At 44.9% G+C, this 18795-nt stretch overlaps 1 protein-coding gene across 1 annotated transcript in view; it reads right to left on the reverse strand.

Moving 5' to 3' along the window:
* Window positions 1-18795, reverse strand: part of DIS3L2 (DIS3 like 3'-5' exoribonuclease 2) — a 418510-nt gene that overhangs the window by 301155 nt on the left and 98560 nt on the right. The window contains exon 5 of the mRNA XM_007943808.1: window positions 3050-3284. Within this exon, the coding sequence (XP_007941999.1) occupies window positions 3050-3284 (235 nt within the window). The remainder of the gene's footprint in view (window positions 1-3049; window positions 3285-18795) is intronic.

The raw sequence follows: 18795 nt of genomic DNA on the forward strand, positions 1-18795 counted from the left end.
AAGTGGGAGGGGAGCTGTTGCATTGTGGTAAACTGTGGTCAATAACATGAGACAAAGTATATGTGAACTGCTGTATGAAAAGTGAATTTGCTCTGTAAATCTTCACCCAAATCAAAATAAAATTTTTAAAAAATGCAAAAAAAAAAAAATCAGTTCTCCTCAAATTATTTATAAGTTCTGTGCATCTCAATCAAACTTCCAGATCAATTTTTTGAGAAACAGAATCTATAATTTATATGAAAGAACAATGGTTCCAGAACAGTTTGTCAACTTTGAAGACTGTGGGGGCATTATAGGACATTTAAAGACAGATACAAGACCAGGTTAATAATAAAAACAGTCACACAAGAGCAAATAGAGAATGGAAGTAAACAGAGAATTCAGAAAGAGATCCACAAATATATAGCAACTTAAAAGCTAGATGTGGCAGCACAAATCAATGGAGAAAGAACGGGCTGCTTAGAAGACCGTGCTGGGAAACTGGCTGAATGGAAAACTAGATTCCAAATGATGAGGGGAGACTCTACATCGATTAAAGACTCACTGGCAAAGGCCAAACTGTAAAACTGATAGAAGGCTACACAAGAGAAGAGCTTTGAGGCCTGCCAACAGGGAAAGACCCACAAAGTAAATTACTAATTTCTGTCTTTTAAGTTTTGTCCACTGTGTTGTGGTGGTTGAGAATATACACGGCCTTGCTTTGTTCTCTGTCCATGCATTTCTCTGGGGGACGTCACAGGAGGAATGGCTGGCTGGCCCAGCACAGGGTTTGAGCTTTCAGAACATGGTATGTCCTGACCACGGATCTCTGCTTGACATGCCCACACTGCCTACCCGTTCAAAAAGAAGACAGAGGAGCCCCACAACACTTCTGAACGCAGGATGAACTAGGATTAAAAATCCACTTGCAATTGCAGTAAAAAGCAAAGATCCTTTCTAGAAGTCTTAGGAAAAGTTTATGATATTCTTAAGGTTAGGATTTGTTTCAGCAACAAATTTCAAAACCTAAAGTGGTGCAAGAAGTACTAAGACTCCTAATTGTAACCAGATTTCATATTATCCTGAGCAACAGAAGCTGGTTGAAATATCCTCAAAAACCCCATGATATTTTAAAAGAGCAAATTACAACTTTCCTAAGTATCAAGAGGGCAGAAATGAGAAACAGCCATGTGGTTTCCACAAACCTATTTAGAGGCTAGTGGGAAAAGAAATCTGCACTAGATACTGAGAGAAGGATGAAGGCTGCTTCCTCGCAGGGCTACTAAGGAAACAATATAAATACCAGGAGGAGAAAAAGACGCAAAAAGGGAAACAGCGTGTGCGGCGGACTCTGCAAAGCACTCGATGCCACCCCTCTCCACAAGCGAGGGATGGAGGAAGGGGCACCACAGCAGAGAGCGTATCCGGAGCGGGTCTGACACTAAAACCCCCAAAGGGCAGAGGGGGCTGTCAGCAGCGTCTCCGAGGCAGCAAGGCTTCCGTCATGGCAGCCATCAACATCTTCCTTCCACTGGCACTAACCACTAATGCGAGCTGAACAAGTCTTATCCCTTCCATCTGGGGCTCTGGGGAAAAAGGCTGTGGGGGCTGCCAAGCCTAGTCACCAGAGCTAGGTGTCCATGAAGTATTTGGGGCCAAATATTCAACAGCTGTTGAAGTGTTCCCCTCCCTGGGTTTGTTCCCCAGCATCTCCCTCTCTCCTTTGGGATCTTGTTGATGCGGGTTCTGGCTGCGTGGGTCCTGGTTACTTCCCTCTCCTTCCATAGTGAAGACAGGACTCCCAGGACTGATACTGCTCTGACAGTGCATGTCCACTGGAAGAAGAGGGCCACTGGAGTCAAGCCATTTTCAAAATAAGAACCATAGAAAGAGTGAAATTCAGGAACAACAACCAAATGAAACTGGCTGATCCCCCAACAGTGAAACCACTCAGGGCTAAGTAGGTCACAGGAACAACTGTGGGAGCCTGGGTGCCCCTGATCAGAACTCCTGGTAGGAAGTGAAGCAGCAGCTGCCTCATTCAAAAACAGTGTCAGAGCTGGAAAGTCCCTCGGAGTGAGCAGTGCTTGGCACCCAGCAGCCACACGTCCTCTGTGAGCACGCTCCCTCTCCCGGCCCCTGCTCCTCAGCAGTGGAGAACCAGGGTGGTCCTCAGGCAGTCACTTCTGGTGATTACCTCCGGCTTCTTCCGGACAGCGCAGGAGCGTAAGGGTGGGTCCCAGCCCTGCTACAGTGTGTCTGCAGAACATCCTCCCGTAGTAATCTTCTGCCATTTCTTCTGGCCTTTCTGGGCCAGAAACTTCTTCCTGATAAGCTCAGGATCTAGTCTGCCTGGACAGGTCACGGTTGCTGAACCTTCCCACATCAGAGCCTGCAGAAAACTCCACTTGGTAGAAAATACATGCCCTCCACCTGGTACTCTTAGAAAACTCTGAGTTCAAATATTCTATTGTCATGTTCCCTTCAATGTCCCAGAGTGGGGTCAGGTAGGGCCCATAGTCACAGTACTTTACTCATACATCTCCAGTTGCTTTTTTCTGTGTCCAGAGGACTCATGAATAGACGTCAATCACAGAAAATAAGACGCTTTTCAAAGGGTTTAGAAGCAAACCAATTTCTAAAGATAATCTGCTTAGGCCTTTACAGTGATGCACCTTCAACACAGAAATACTTAAAAATGAACTGAATTAAAGCAAAGTCCAGGGTAGAGGGAAGACTTTTTTGGTAAGGTTTTTAAAAACCGATTTAATGCTGTGAATATCAATCACAGGGTGGGACCGGGCTCAACATGGGAATGTGCAAGCTAACTGTGCACACAGCCCAGAACCTATCACGAGCAGGGCAAGAGTGACCACTGCGACCTCAGCATCCTCTTCCTCCCTTTCCCAACCAGCCGCTGGTCCCGACCAGCTCTTCACAAAGCTGCCACAGGACAGAAGCCAAGGAGATACCAGCTGTACTCTGGGGTTAATTCTACAGCTCAGAGAGCAACCCAATTCTTAAAACAATCATTTACTAAAAGCACATCAAAGAGCTGCCCGATACTCACCTTTTGCAGAAACACACACTGAGAGTCTCTGAACGCCATCAACGAGCACATTTTGCGTGCTGTCAAGTCCATCTTCTGCATCACTGCCATCAAACTGGGCCTCAATAATGACATCAGGACTGTCATCGTAGCCCTTCAGGGGCTGGGGCGGGCGGTGGCGTCCACAGAGCTCCTCGGGGATATCTGACTCCCTGGCAGCGTCTACCTCTCGGTCACTGCTCTCCGGCTCCATTACCTGAAGAAGAGTGGAAAGTGTGGCTAAGTCATAGGCGTGAAAGCAAAGGGCACATTTTTCTTCTGTAACCTTTCCTTTCTAAGTGGAAAAACAGCACATTCAGAAACCACTATCACAGGACACTCGCCAGGCAGTCTGAGCAGAGATCGGTCCTCTCCAGGTGCACAGACCACCTTACAGGAATGATCCTTCAGCCAGGCCAGGTTGGCCTTGGCTCCTCAAGATGTCCAAGGTGAATGCCATGTCTACTCCTCACTTTTCGGATGTACACTTTTATCACCTCTCCCCTATAGGCCCCAAATACCAGAAGTACCAGACTGCTTCCTAAGCGCTCATCACACAGGAGCTGGAAAAATGACAAAATACAACAAAGTATGTCACTACCCTCCTAAATGAAGCCACAAGAATACAAGACAAACTGGAGAAAACTAAGTTATGTGGGAAGAAGAGAGTATATGAAATGTCATTAAAAAAAAAAAACAAAAACCCTGAATTCTCCATTTTTAGACCTGAAATCAGTAATGTACACAAACAACATTTATACTAGCAATAAGAAGGAAGCAAATCAGAGAAAAGAATCCAGTTAAGGCATTTGTCACATGACAGCACACTTTGATTTCTATGGACAAAGCACAAAAATATGTCAGATGTTGTTTAGTCATCAGAAAAAAAGAGCATATCTGGCCACTCCCATCAGCAAAAAGTCAGCATATTCTGTAGATTCTAGATGCTACCTGGAATACCACATCCTTTTCAAGAATCTACTTTTTGATGAGAAACCTATGTGCAATTTAAACATAATGGTACAATTAAAATGTGATTTATATGTATGCTGTTGTTGTTAGGTGCCCATGAGTCAGTTTCAACTCATAAGTGACCCCACATACAACAGAACAAAACACTGCCTGGTCCTGCGCCGTCCTCATAATCACGCTGTTTGAGCTCACCACTGCAGCCACTGTGTCAATCCATCTCACTGAGGGGCTTTTTTTGCTGAGCCTCCACTTTACCAAGCATGACATGCTTCTCCAGGGGCTAGTCTCTCTTGACAACACGTCCAAAGTACATGAGGTGAAGTCTTGCCAACCATGCTTCTAAGGAGATTCTGGCTGTGTTTATACCAAGACAGGTTTGTTCATTCTTCTGGCACTCCATGGTATATTACGTATTCTTTGCCAACACCATATATGTATAAAATAAGCATGATCACTAAGGGAAGTACATTTATTTCATTCTTTCAAATAAGTGTCGGAAGGCCCGCCTTGAGCCAGCTACGCTCACCAGGTCTACACTCTAGCAGGCAGACGAATGGCAAACAATTCAGTCACCTAACAAAACATCATGGGGTATTGTGGTATAGTAAATTCCATAGTGTGGCTTTTCTACTCATAAGTCTTTGTAAACTTCCTGCTGGAATTTGCTGTGAGCAACTGAGTAGCTCCTGATTGTTAACGTTATCCACCTGGGGTATTTCTGTTGGGAGCAGCACAAAGTAATTTTCTGAAAAGTTCTCCCCCCTCCCCATGCTTGCTCTCTGTCTCTCTCAGGTGTATATAATTCTGATGTTGGGATTGGTTAGTTTGGCCACACTTCCAGGCTCAAAAGGAGCCCTCCTAGAGGCAGAAGGAATCTCTCACTGCTGGCTGAGAGATGCAAAAGACACGCACTGCTGAGAGAGAGACACAAGACACGTACTGCTGAGAGAGACCTCAAGAGACAAACACTGCTAAGAGAGACACTAAGAAACATACACTGCTGAGAAAGACTGAGAGAAACTGTTGGCTGAGAGACGGTAGGCTGCAGGAGACTGAGTGCATTTCTGAACTTGAATTGTAGCCTGTTGCTTGCCTAACAAACCCTATAATCTGTGAGTTCTGTGTGGCCACTGTAGTGAATTATCGAACCCAGGAAAGAGGTGGTGGGTGCTGCAGGAGGAACGGTTGGTGAAAGGGCTGGAGGGAGGCAGCATGTCTAGGCTCCCAGGAATAGGCCTTGGGCAACTGATGGTGAATCTCTTCCTCTTGGGTTAGAGGTGGTCAGATGATGCAGCCTCCTTGCCCCTTTGGCAGGTATCTTTCAGAATGCCAGGCACTGCCCTATGTGTCAAGGACATAGCAGTGAAAACAACCCAAAGTCTTACCTTCTTACAAAGAAGGTAGTGATAAATGCTATTAAAAATCAACAAGAAGATAGAAAGCAAGCGGGAGACTAATAGAGGGTGAGGCTAGTTTACCAGTAGGATGACTAGGGCATGTTTCCCAGAGGGAGAGTTTCTGAGCAGAGACCTGACTGAAAGGAGGGGGCTGACCCAGCAGTATCTCAGTCATACTTGGTAAATCTAGTATTTTTCAGAGTTTGACCTAGAAGCAGATGCTTATCTTCCCCCAACCAGATTAATGTTTTATTCAGAATACACAAAGACCATGCTTAATGAAAGGCCCTCATCTTACACAAGGCAGAAAGTCATTAAAAGAAGTCTTTGCCCAAACACTTTAATGCCATAGGTTTCAATGAACACAATTACCCCTGAAACTGTTAACATCCACTCAGAAAGTCAAAGTAAAATATTATAAAGACTTACAATCAATTTATAGTACAATTAAGATTTATATTACAATTAAGATATACAGTCTCTAAGAATATATCCCCAATGTTTTTAAAAAGTTGACTCCATAAATGTAAGCAATGGTTAATTTTGACAAGCAAAATTTAGCTTTTTAACAAAATTTGTTAATATCTTGATTGTCAATCTCTGAATATATTTCATTATTTTCTGTGAACTCGTGCCATGTTTTGACTCTAAATTTTAACTTCCATTTTCAGAATCAATCATTCATTCGTTATTTTTATATAAAGGAAGTTTAGGAAACAAAACAGGCTCCTTTTCTTTGATAGTAAAAAAAGAAAAAAGAAAGAAAGTTCAACTGGCAAGGCTGGAAGTCTCCATCCAAGATCCCCCCGGCCCCTTCCTGCACAAGCACATGAGTACAGCCACAGCTAAGGCACTGAGTGACGGGCAGCGATCCAACCACCGCTCCTCTGTGCTCTTCTACCCCAACACATATCCTGATTTCATACATGACGCAAAGTAGATCATTCAAAAACAGGGACTTCATTAGCGAGTTATAAAAGAAAAAGAATATGACATCACTCAAATCAGCAAGCCCACTCAATTTCCTTAATGAAGCCTGGCAAACACAGTATTTCCAAAGATCTGCCCCGACCATGCTCAAAAAATTAACACAACTTGGGCCTTGTCAGAGTAACAGGCCCAGAGCACAGGTAGGAGGGATGCATGCGTACATGTAGCCTATGTCTAAAGCGTAGTAGCTACAACATGATCAGTACATCATTCCCACTCGGCCCTCCTTCAGGAGAGAAGGGGGGAAAGGTGATGAAAGAAATGGACTGACGTGATGGAGTGAGACTCTCGGGTAAATGGAGTCTTGTGGAATGGCGCTGACCAAACAAAGGGCCCAGGTCTTGTTGTTGTTGTTGTTGTTATGTGCCATCGAGGCGGACCCGACTCATAGCAACCCCTCCTTGGGTTTCTGAGGCGATATCACTATGGAACTAGATTGCCCAACCTTCTTTCTGAGGAGTGGCTGGTGGGTTTGAACTGCCAGCCTTCTGGTTAACAGTCAAGTGCCTTAGGCACTACGCCACCAGAGCTCCCAAAATCAAACTCACTGCCATGGAGCGGTTCTGACTCATAGCAAACCCTCCTCAGGTTTCCAAGGCAGTATCTCCACGGAAGTAGATTGCCAATCTTCCTTCCGAGGGGTGGCTGGTGGTTTGAACCACCAGCCTTCTGGTTAGCAGTCAAATGCCTTAGGCACTGCGCCAGGAGAGCTCCTTCCACTACGTATTTACTGTGGTCACAATGATTTCACAAACCATTTGGTTTCCACAGACCACGCATAAAACAATACCTAGGGAACTGGCAGAGTGAATTACGTAATATGGTCCTTCTACCATAGTCCTTCATTTTGTGATATATTGTAAATGTTAGCCTCTGTGCCTGTTGTTATGGTCCCATATTGGAGGGAATTATCCAGTATGTCGATGAAGCAAGATTGGGATATATCATGAGTCATCACCTTACTAGAGGATGTGACTCAATTCACCACCCTTAGTTTCCTTGAGGGTATGGTCTGCATCCAAGACATATGAATGCTCTGGCCAAGTTCTCCCTCTCACTCTGGAGCCTGCATCTGGCTGTCATCATCTGAGCTCCAGTTCTTGAGAACTTGAACCAGCAGTTTATTGTCTGACCTGATTATCAGCTTCTGCAGCCTTATAAGAGAGCAGCCTGTCATATGACCTGTCGATTTGGGTTCATCAGCCCTACAACTATGTGAGTCAGGAGAAGCCTCCAGACTGACATGTGACCCATGTCACATGTTTGGGACTTGCCAACCTTCACAACCATGTGAGCCACTTCCTTGGTAGTATGCAAGTTGTGTGACACACTGCAGTGAATTACAGAACCCTTAGACAAGAGGGAGAGTACTGAGGGGTGGAGGAGTTGATGTTAGAGATGACAGAATGGTACAGCAGTTTGGAAAAGGTGGACATCTGGGACATCTATAACCTCTACCTTACAGGAACCAGCCTTGTGCTAATGCTTCTAAAAGAAATGATTCATGCAGGACTAGCATTGTGACTTTACAAAATGCAAAGTCATAACTATCCTACAGTGAAACGTATTCTTTGTATGTGTTTCTATGTGTATGTGTGTGAAATATATATATATGTATATATGGGAGCACTGGTGGCATAGTGCTTAAGGCATCTGACTGCTAACCAGAGGGCTGGTGGTTCAAACCCACCAGTCACTCCTCAGAAGGAAGGTTGGGCAATCTACTTCCACAGAGATACAGCCTCAGAAACCCAAGGAGGGGTCACTATGAGTCGGATCCAACTCGACAGCTGTTGTTGTTGTGTTGTTATGCGCCATCAAGTCGGGTCCGACTCATAGCGACCCGTCCTTGGGTTTCTGAGGCAGTATCATTACAGAAGTAGATTGCCCCATCTTCCTTCTGAGGAGTGGCTGGTGGGTTTGAACCACCAGCCTTCTGGTTAGCAGTCAAGTGCCTTAGGGACTACACTACCAGAGCTCTCTATTCTTATAGTTTGTGGCATTTTCCGTGTTCTTCAACAATACAATTCAAATGCATCAATTCTTCTATGGTATTTCTTATTCACTGTCCAGCTTTCACATGCATATGAGTCTACTGAAAATACCATGGCCTAGGTCAGGCACATCTTTGTCTTCAAAGTGACATTTTTCTCTTTAACACTTAAAAGAGGTCTCTTGCAGCAAATCTGCCCAGTGCAGTATGTCATGTGATTTCCTGACTGCTGCTTCCATGGGTGTTGATTGTGGATCCAAGTAAAATGAAATTCCTGACAACTTCAATCTTTTCTCCATTTATTATGATGTTGCTTATTGATCCAGTTGTGAGAATTTTTGTTTTCTTTATATTGAGGTGTAATCCATACTGAAGGCTGTAGTATTTGATCCTCATCAGTTAAGTGCTTCAAGTCTTCCTCACTTTCAGCCAGCAAGGTTGTGTCATCTGCATATCACAGGTTGTTAATGAGTCTTCCTCTAATCCTAATGCTGCATTCTTCTTATATAATCCAGCTTCTCAGATTTGCTCAACAAACAGATTGAATAAGTACTGTGAAAGATACAACTCTGACATACATCTTTCCTGATTTTAAACCAAAGTAAAAAATGCTGTAAGACAACAGCACCCAATGAATCAATCAGGTCATTCAAAACTGTGTGATTAAAATATAAATTAATGTGTTGGATTATTTAAGGCATTTTCATTCTATTTTATTTCCCCAGATACATAAGAATAGAACCAATGGTATGTGGAAGAAAGATCATGCTCTCATGGCATACAAAACGCACTCTGGGACCATTCCCTACCGCTTATTGGAGAAAAGTGAGGATTGTGGGGCTCCTTAGAGAACAAACTGATTCCAGTTCACAAAAGGAAATGCACAAGATGAACTTGGAATGTCTTGTCACACCAGGAAAGCAAGGGAGTAATCACAGATGACTAGGATCTTATCAAAGGGACTCAAGAACCATCCTGAAGGGGCTCTTGTTAACTAAAAATAATAAAATTTGAACATCAAAAAAAAAACAACTGCAATAGATTGTTGTTGTTGTTTTTGTTATTTACTGTCGAGTCGGACTTGACTCGTAGCGACCCTTCCTTGGGTTTCCGAAGCAGTATCACTACAGAAGTAGATTGCCCAACCTTCCTTCCGAGAAGGGGCTGGTGCGGAACACATGAGATATGTTAAGATCAATGAGTTCACAATAATATGGGGGGAAAAAATCACTGGTCGACCTTAGAAATCTGAGCCTTACTCTGCTTCTCCTATATAAAATGAACATCAGGTTAACCAGTGGACAAGGGCAAGTTCTTCTTTATGGAAGAATTTCCACTAATTAAATTAAAAAGGAATGAAAGACTTTCATTCTGCCATCCTCATTGAAATAACTGATTCAGGAAATGATCATCAATGGTGCCTACAATCAATACATCATAAGCAGAACCTCCTTCTACTGCCTTCAAGGCCTTATAAAATCTGGTCCACATCTACTTCCCATCCTCACTGTCTACCACCTCCTCCTTTGCGTATTACCCTCAAAGCGGAGAGATCTCGCTCTTCCGGGAATACTAAAACTGTGCCACCTTGAGACCCTTGGGACCTTTCACCTGGATAACTTTCCCCATCTGCTCACGGGGCATGCCTCACACTCTGTCCAGGTCTCTACTCAAAAATCCTCTCCTCACAGAGAGCTTTCCTGACATGTCAATTAAATAGCCCTACCTTGATGTCATTTCTCTATCCCTTTACCTTCCTTTATTTTTCATCCCTGCATTTATCACTACCTGGCTACATGTTATGTAAGATACATGTTATACATATTTATTACATATGTTGTGCTTGTCCTAGAAGGCTGGCAGTTCAAACCCACCAGCCACTCCTCGGAAGGAAGATTGGGCAATCTACTTCCATAGAGATACCACCCCAGAAACCCAAGGAGGGGTCGCTATGAGTCAAACTGACTTGACGGAAGTGAGTTTGGTTTGGGTTTTTGTGCTTGTCCTACCCTGTTCATGGAAAGACTGGAAGTGAAAAAGTTGTACCGTCTCCCAGGCTAGAATGCAGGCTTCAGGAGACAGAAGCTACTGTGTTCTACCGTGTTCGCAGCTGTACTCCAAGAGTTGAGAACAGCAGCAGTTGTTCAAATACATGCTGAATAAATGAGTGAAGTGGCAACTAATTAGTGAATGACTTATTCAGAGTCTACCTTCCCCAACAAGCTGTGAAGTCCATGAAGTCACCCTGGTTAGTGCCTGGCACCCAGCAGGTACTCTCAAGTCTCTCTGAATGATTAAAGAACTAGAGAGAGCACACATATTTAAAATCTACCCATCTCTTGAGACCTGGTCCAAATGGCTTGGGTGTTCTGTATCTAAACCAAATTCACTTCTGTCAAGTTGATTTGACTCATAGCGATCCCTCTCTCTTTGGGTTTACGAGGCAGTATCTCTACGGAAGTAGGTTCCCCGATCCTCCAGAACCCATATAATCTGCTCAGTTTCACCCCATCCCATCAGAGGCAAGAGGAATTTTCCCTCCTCTGAAGTCTCAAAGCAATTTATCTACATCTCTTCGATGGCACGTCTCACTTTCCTCAGTAATCTAGTGTTATCTACGTATGACTTCTCTCCCGTTAGACTGGAGGTACGTCTAACACATCCTTATACATTTCACAGCAATTTGTACAATCTTGGTGCTCAGTAAATATTTGATGACTAGACAGATGGATAAATTGGTAGAAGAATAAAAGAATAGATAGAAAGGAATACCAGGATACAAGAGAACCTTCAGGAAAGTTCTCCCTCACAGGGGTCTGTGGGTAGAAGCCAGCAGCCCAGTTTGCCTTGGCTCTGTAAAGTACGAGGACTTCCTTTTGTGAGACTGACACTGAAAAAGCTGGAAAATCAGGTCCGATCATTCTTAACTTTGAAGGTGGGCAGATTCTGCTAGAATCTACCTCGAGTTGGAAACCCTTCCTCCACAGACCAATTGTTGTTGTTGTTGTTGTTGTTGTTAGGTGCTGTTGAGTCGGCTCTTATGGATACCATTGAGAAGAATGGGAATTATAGAACGCTTAATTGTGCTCATGAGGAACCTGTACCTAGACCAAGGGGCTGTCATTCCAACAGAACAAGGAGATACTGCATGGTTTCAAATCAGGACGGGTGTATATCAGGGTTGTATCCACAGATGAATGCACACCTACAAACAGATATAAAATGCCCAGTAAGGAAATACAAGTCAAGAGAGTAAAGGACCCGGCAGCACTCACAGTACCAGTTCAGGGTGATCAATACTTTGGAGCCTTCTGGGCTCCGAGTGGAAGGAAGGGGTCCTGAAGGAAATGACTGTATTACTGTCCTGGTTCACTGGAGGGCTTTTAAAATTCCTCTGGTTTCCTCTCCAAACCTAAGCGGGTGAGTCAGCTGGCCGCACTTACTATGCCAAGAGGAGCCTGCACGTGGGGTTGTTTCTCCCTTGGAGGTTTAGTTTCGTCTCTGGGGACAGGACAGAAACAGGTTAGTGAAGGAACCAAATCTCTGGGTCAAACAGAACTTTTGCCCTCTCGGCCTTTTCCATGAACAGGGTAGGACAAGCACCACATAAACCCCGCCAAAAACAAAACCAAACTCACTGCCATCGAGTCAGATCTGACTCATAGCAACCCCTCCTTGGGTTTCCGAGGCGGTATCATTACAAAAGTAGATTGCTCAAACTTCCTTCAGAGGAGTGGCTGATGGGTTTGAACTGCCAGTCTTCTGGTTAGCAGTCAAATGCCTTAGGCACTATGCCACCAGAGCTCCTACATAAACCCTGCTAATAAATAGTGAAAACACAGGCATCTGGGAGTAATGATACAAAACAAACGTGTCAATTACAGCTACTAAAAATGCTCAGGAAGTAGCACACACTACAGTATGTATTAATTCTAACTTCCTTGAGCCTCCAAAGATACACATGCATGCACGCAGATGCCGCTCACACACACATTTTGCCAGATACCCTGGAACAAGTTAGATTATAGGCAGAGCTGTAATCTACCTACTGCCTCCTTGGGAAGGGCAAATTGGGCCAGAGTGGTAGGTCAGTGGGCTGGGAGGAATGGGTAACTCCCTTCCTCCATAAGGCACAATACACATGCTCCAGGGACAGAGAGAAGCCACCTGGCTTCTGCCTCATGAACTTAGGCCATGGTGCCTCGACCCATTGGCTCTACTATTTCTGATCTGATGATACTTTTCCTTTTGGATAAAGGGGTCTGTCACCTGAAATGCTTCCAACAGATAAAATGCCACAGGTTTGTAATGAGCAGTGGGCTTCAGTGCGAGGACAGGTATTCTTAGGAACATAAAACAATGTATGCGTGGAGTGCAACCAGGACTGCACTGATGAGTGCCCACTAAGAACAAAAGTTTCCAGCCGTATTATCTCATTTAATTCCTCTAAGTTGGCTTGTCATACAAGAAGTATTCTTCTTCTCCTGCTCTTGAGACTAGAAGTTGAGATTTAGGCTTAATCCCAAAGTCACCAAGCCAGCAAGTGGCAGAATTAGAACTTAAAGACAATCCACTCAACTCCCAAGCCCTAGTCTCCGACTGGCACAGCCACTAGCTAAAGGGCTGGCAGTTTGAATCTCCGCAGACACACTCAGAAGGCAGGCCTGGTGCCCCGCCTCTGAAAGGTCACAGCCTTGAGAACTCTAAGGAGCAGCCCCACTGTGCACACAAGGGGCGCCATGAGTCGGAACCAACTCCACGGCACTGAGAACAGCTCCTGAGCCCTGGCCCATTGCACTATTCTCTGCCTCCCCCAGGATTACAATAAACACACACGCCAAAACGAGGAGTCTAAACTGGGAAAGAGCCCACGTACAACAGCAAGGCGGTAAGAAAGTGCAAAATTCCTGTATGAGTGGCAAGTGAAAATGTACAGGGAGAAGGAGCAAGGAGGACGTGGAGGCAGGCGTGAAGAGCCCACAGCACGGACCTAAGGAACCTGTCTTCACTGGAAGGTCAGTGAAGCAGGAAGTGGAATCAAGTAGTTAAGAGCAGGAACTCGAGTCAACACACCTGGGTTTGAGTCATGGCTCTGCCACTTACTGTGTACACTGGGATATTTAACCTCCCTGAACCTCCGCTTCATTATCTTTCACATGAGCACAAGAGCGTCCAATATCTCATAGGATGATTGTGGGAACGAAATGGGATCATATACGAAACACTCTCAGCACAGGTGCCTGGAACATGGTAGGAGCTTCATAAATGTATGATTTAAGAATAACAATAAAACTCAGAGGGGAGCCTTTAAACTCTGAAGAGCCATGTGAAGCAAGGGGAAGAGAGGAAGGAAGGGTCAAGGGTAATTCCAAGGTCCTGAACTCAGATACCAGAAACAGGAACTTGGAGCAACTGTATAGGGAGAAACGTAACAAATTCAGTCTTTAGACCCAGGAAGTCCAAGGTGATGACAGACATCCAGTGGCAGCTGGAAATGTAGGGCTGGAGACTGGAAGAGCGTACTGGAGGACAGGAAATCCAGATTAGGGAGGGATCCCCACGGGGCTAGCAGTAGAGCAAAGGTGTCCCAGGGCCAGGGGCCAACTGACAAGAGGAGCTGGGGGTAAAGCCCTGAGGAGAGAGTCAAATGAAGAGGCTCAGTAAGGAGAGGCGTCAGTGAGGCAGACAGAATTTAACACAGTCATGGACATGCTGATCACAGTGAACACAAAGGTCGCTTTATCACTCTGCCCTCACACTGCACCATCTTCCCTACGCCCTTACTCGGTACCTGACCCTGGTTACTCATGGAGTATATCTCCATCTCACAGAGAAGGAAACAGGTTCAGACATGATACAGTCCCACAACTGCTGTCCCCAAGTTGGGACAAGCTAACAGGTCTGGGCTCTAAATCCAGTGCTCACAGTCTTGCTCACTCTGGAGGAAATCTACCAAGATATCAACTGAAAAGAAGTCATAGGAGTTGAAGAAAAACAGGTTTTGAGGTTAACTTTGCACACACAGCCCCCACCACTAACATCCACCCATTACCTCCAAGACCTCTGCCCCTGTCTACCTAGCAAAGAATCAAAATTTAAGATGCAGCTCTTTTGTAACCACTTCTCTGACCAACATCCCCCTCCCAATAAATGTTCTATCACTTTCCTTGGTACCCCTGCTACCCCTTGGCTGTTTTTTCATTATAAGACTGGTAACCAGGCTATTTCCCATTAATCTGCTGGGACTGATCTCTCCTCCACCAGACAGCAAACCACGTCACATTCATTTTGACATCCTTCAGAGTCTACCACAATGCCTGGCAAACAGAAGATGCTCAGTTCCCATCTTTTTTCTTCAAAGAGCTCTGGTGGCATAGTGGTCAAGCCTTCAACCGCAAACCCAAAGGCTAGCAGTTTGAACCCACCGGCCGCCCCACCGGAGAAAGGTGAGGTAGTCTGCTTCTGTAGACACTGAGAGCCTTGGGAATCCTACGGGGTAGTTCTACGCTGTCCTGTAGGATCACTGTGAGTCGGAATCAACTCACAATGGTTTGGTTTTTGGTTTTCTCTCTTCTTTTGGGGAGAATGAGAAAGATCTAGTTTGAACCATCTGTAAAAAAAGCAGTCTCAAAACATAACAAGAAAGGAATAAAACTGCACCAGGTGGCAAGAGCCAGTTAAACAAAGATGCATGTCTTCAAGCTACTGCATGTACTGCAACCTCCCCATGAACGCCCAGGGCCTGGAAACCGGGAAACAGTCAGCAGCCACTTTACTGCCACTGGAACATATAAACATACGAAGCAAATGTGAATAAATGCTAATGAATACAATAGGAAGATGTTTTAAATCGATGTACTCTTCTAACATAATTCCAGGTCTTGATATCTAAAGTGTAACTGCAGTTTCGACATAAACTCAAATACAGCCACAGGCCTCATTCTTCCCCAAACTGAAAACAAGTCTTAGCAAGAAAAACTCAAGAATGCACGGATGAAGAAGAGAAAGCCTGTATCTCAGCCCAGCTTCCGGGACATTTCCCGGCCCTTCCAGAGGTGGGAGGCAGCCACTTGTCACTCAGAAGGGGAGAGAACGGTCTACACTGTGCTGTAACTCACATCAACTGCCCCCAGCAGCTCAGACTCCAGAATCAAGAGGAAAAAATGGCCACTTCCACATTAGTTGGTGTGGACTCGTTTTTTCTTCACATCTTTTAAAATTAACACACTGTATTTCAAAACTAGGGAGCAAACAGCGAAAGTCTCTAGAACCAACCGATTCAAATGGAGCCCTAAAGGAAAATGCCAGGTAGCAGTGCCATCATGCTGACATTTTCATCCAAACTCCAAGCAAGCAACACTTCATCGTTTCCCGGTTTACTACAGGGCAGAAGCCTTTCTTGAGCACAAAGGCTATCTTTGAAGAGTGCGATTTTAAATCAAGAAGAGCAAGTCTACCCCCGCTCTAGAAAATTCCGCCATTGAACCCTATGCCACACCCCAGGGGTGGGGGGCTGCTATCACCTTGGTAGAATTGGAAGACTTACTTAGACCTACTTCCCCAGGCACTGGGAGAGCTGTGGGAACCAGCGTCAGGCTGAGGCTCTCAACCTGACTCCGTGCACGGGAGACAACGGCCAGCCTGTCCTTCTACCTGAGCCCTGACGCAGAGCGAACGTGTGCCAAGAAGTCTAGCTGGGAGCTGCTGTTCGCTTCTTGGCTCCTCTGACTGGGCTTAAGTGATAGCACTTATTCACCACACATGTTTTAACAAACTTCCTAATCCCTTCATGGCACCCTTGGGACAAAGCATAACACACTACTCAGGAAATACCTGGGAGCCAAGAAAGGCAAGCAGTTATTTCCACAGGGAGCTCTTGACAAGACCTGCCAACAAGCCTCCTTCATTATCAGATATGACGATGGACACTATCACTCTGGAGATAAATTACAGACTTCCTCAAAGGCACGTGTGTTACTGGGAATTGTGTTTGTCTGAAGAAGTTCATCCAAAAGTACCTTTTATTGAGTGAACAGGAACAGACAAACGGTCTCCATTCTTCCAGTTACTCGGGCCAAAACCCAGGGTTATCACTGGTATCCCCACCCCCCAATTTCTTCTGTCATTTGCCCAGAAATAACCACTTACACATACACACATATCCCTTCTCTCAGCTAATCCTGGCAGTGCCACCTTCCTTGTCACCAATGCCACCACCCTGCTCCTGTCACCAGTATGTGTCATCTAGATATAGAGAGTATCTCCTAGTGTCCCTCCCACACCACTGTCACCACACACACACACTCTCTCTCTCTCTCTTACACACACACACCCTTTCATAGTAATCAGAGCAATCCTGCTAAAACATAATTCAGATTATGTCAGTTCTCTGTTTAAAACCCTCCAAGACGTCCCACCTCAGTCAGAGCAAAACCAAAATCTTCACTATGAGCCACAGACCCTAATTGGCACCTCAGCCCCACAACCCCTTGGACCTCGTCCCCTACAATTCTCCACCTCAGCCTCATGCACACACTAGGCCCGCTTGTGCTGTTCCCCAAGATCTCCAAAAGGACAACCCCTCACTTTCTTTGGTTCTTACTCAAAGTTACCTCAGTGAGGCCTCCTTTAGCCAGCCAATATGAATCCTCAACTTCTACTCTCTAAAATTCATTTCCCTTCCTCATTTTACTTTTTTCACTTGTCAGTACTTATCACTATTGCACGTACCACACACACTATTTTATTTATACTATTTATTGTTTTTCCCAGTGGAACACAAGCCCCATGAAGACAGGATTTTTTTTTTAACCATTTTTCTCACTGTTATACTTCAGCATTTAACATAATACCCAGTACATAGTAAGTACTCAACATGTATTTGTTGAATAAATTGATATTGATAAATGCCAGGGAATTAAAATGTTAATCTTGTTCAATGAATGTAATGAACGTTCCCATCAAGATGACACAACCCACTGAACCCACTGCCACAGAGTTGACTTTGACTCATACTGACCCCCGCTGGGTTTCGAAGGCTATAATCTTTACAGAAGTAGATTGCCTCATGTTCTTCCCGTGCAGCAGCTGGTGGGTTTCAACAGTTAACTTCTGGTTAGCAGCCAAATGTCTTAGCCACTACACCACCAGAACTCACAGTATATACACTGGTTGCTACAACTTTCAACAGTGTGGACTTTCAGCTTCTTAAAGGCTCTTATCCTCTTAAGTTGACCAACATAAGGCCACAGGCTGCTGGTTACTTACCAAGCTGTTCAGTCTATGGAACAACCCCTTGAAAGCACTGCTCAAAAGTACAAAGGAGCTGAGGAGATGACCTCCAACCCTAGAAAAAGGACCTTGGCCCAGCACAGCAGCACAGACAGCTCACAGGAAGACTGCTTGTCTGATGTCACAGGGATGCCAGGGAACTTTGTGGAGCCCATTTTAAGTGACAAAGTACTTTACATACATTTCCTCACTGAAGCTTTACAACTTGTAAGTAGGCAGAGTATATATGCTCCCATTTTATCATTGAAGAAATTTGAGAATCAGAGAAGTTAAATGGCTTGAGTAAAGTTACATAGCAAGTAAGTGGTAGACTCCAAGACAGACCAGACGCTGAGCCAAAAAAATCTCAATAGATTTCCAAAGTTTGATCTCTTACAGAGTATGCCCTCTGACCATAACACAATTCAACTAGAAATGAGTAACAGTGAGATCTCTAGGCAAGCTCCTAAATATTTGGAAATTCAAGTGTTGTTATTGTTCTTGTTGTTCTTGTTAGGTGCTGTGGAGTCACCTCCAACTAAAAGCAACACCATGTACAACAGAACAAAACATTGCCCAGTCCTGAGCCATCCTCACAATCCTTGCTGTACCTGAGCCCATCGTTGCAGCCACTGGGTCAATCCATCTCATTGAGGGTCTTCCCCTTTTTCACTGATCCTCCACTTCACCAAGCATGACATCCTTCTCCAGGGAATGGTCCTGTGGTGGTTATGTTTGTGTGTCAACTTGGCTGGGCCTGGTTAAGTGACTGGGCAGCTGGTGGTAGTTATTCCCCATGATGAGACTGGCAATCAACTCCATGGTGGGATCTACCACAAGCAGCTGAGTATCTGCCTCTGGGATGTGGTCCGCCTCTCGTATATAAGGAGAAGCCATGGGAATGGTGTCTAGCCTATGGCACGTTTGGACCCTGCATGTAGCCGTGTCATTGCTCAGCAGCCTGCTATGCTCTGCTGACCTTGGGACTTACAACGGACTTAAGTTAATATCCTGCCGTGTGGTTTGGTAACATCAGGACTGTGCCTTTTTACTTGTCAACCTTGGGGCTTCTCAGCCTCAGCAGCCAACAGCTGTCTAAGTGAAGA

Source organism: Orycteropus afer, unplaced genomic scaffold (genome assembly GCF_000298275.1).
Source record: "Orycteropus afer afer isolate SDZICR_OR568_19922 unplaced genomic scaffold, OryAfe1.0 scaffold00006, whole genome shotgun sequence".
NCBI lineage: Eukaryota > Metazoa > Chordata > Mammalia > Tubulidentata > Orycteropodidae > Orycteropus > Orycteropus afer.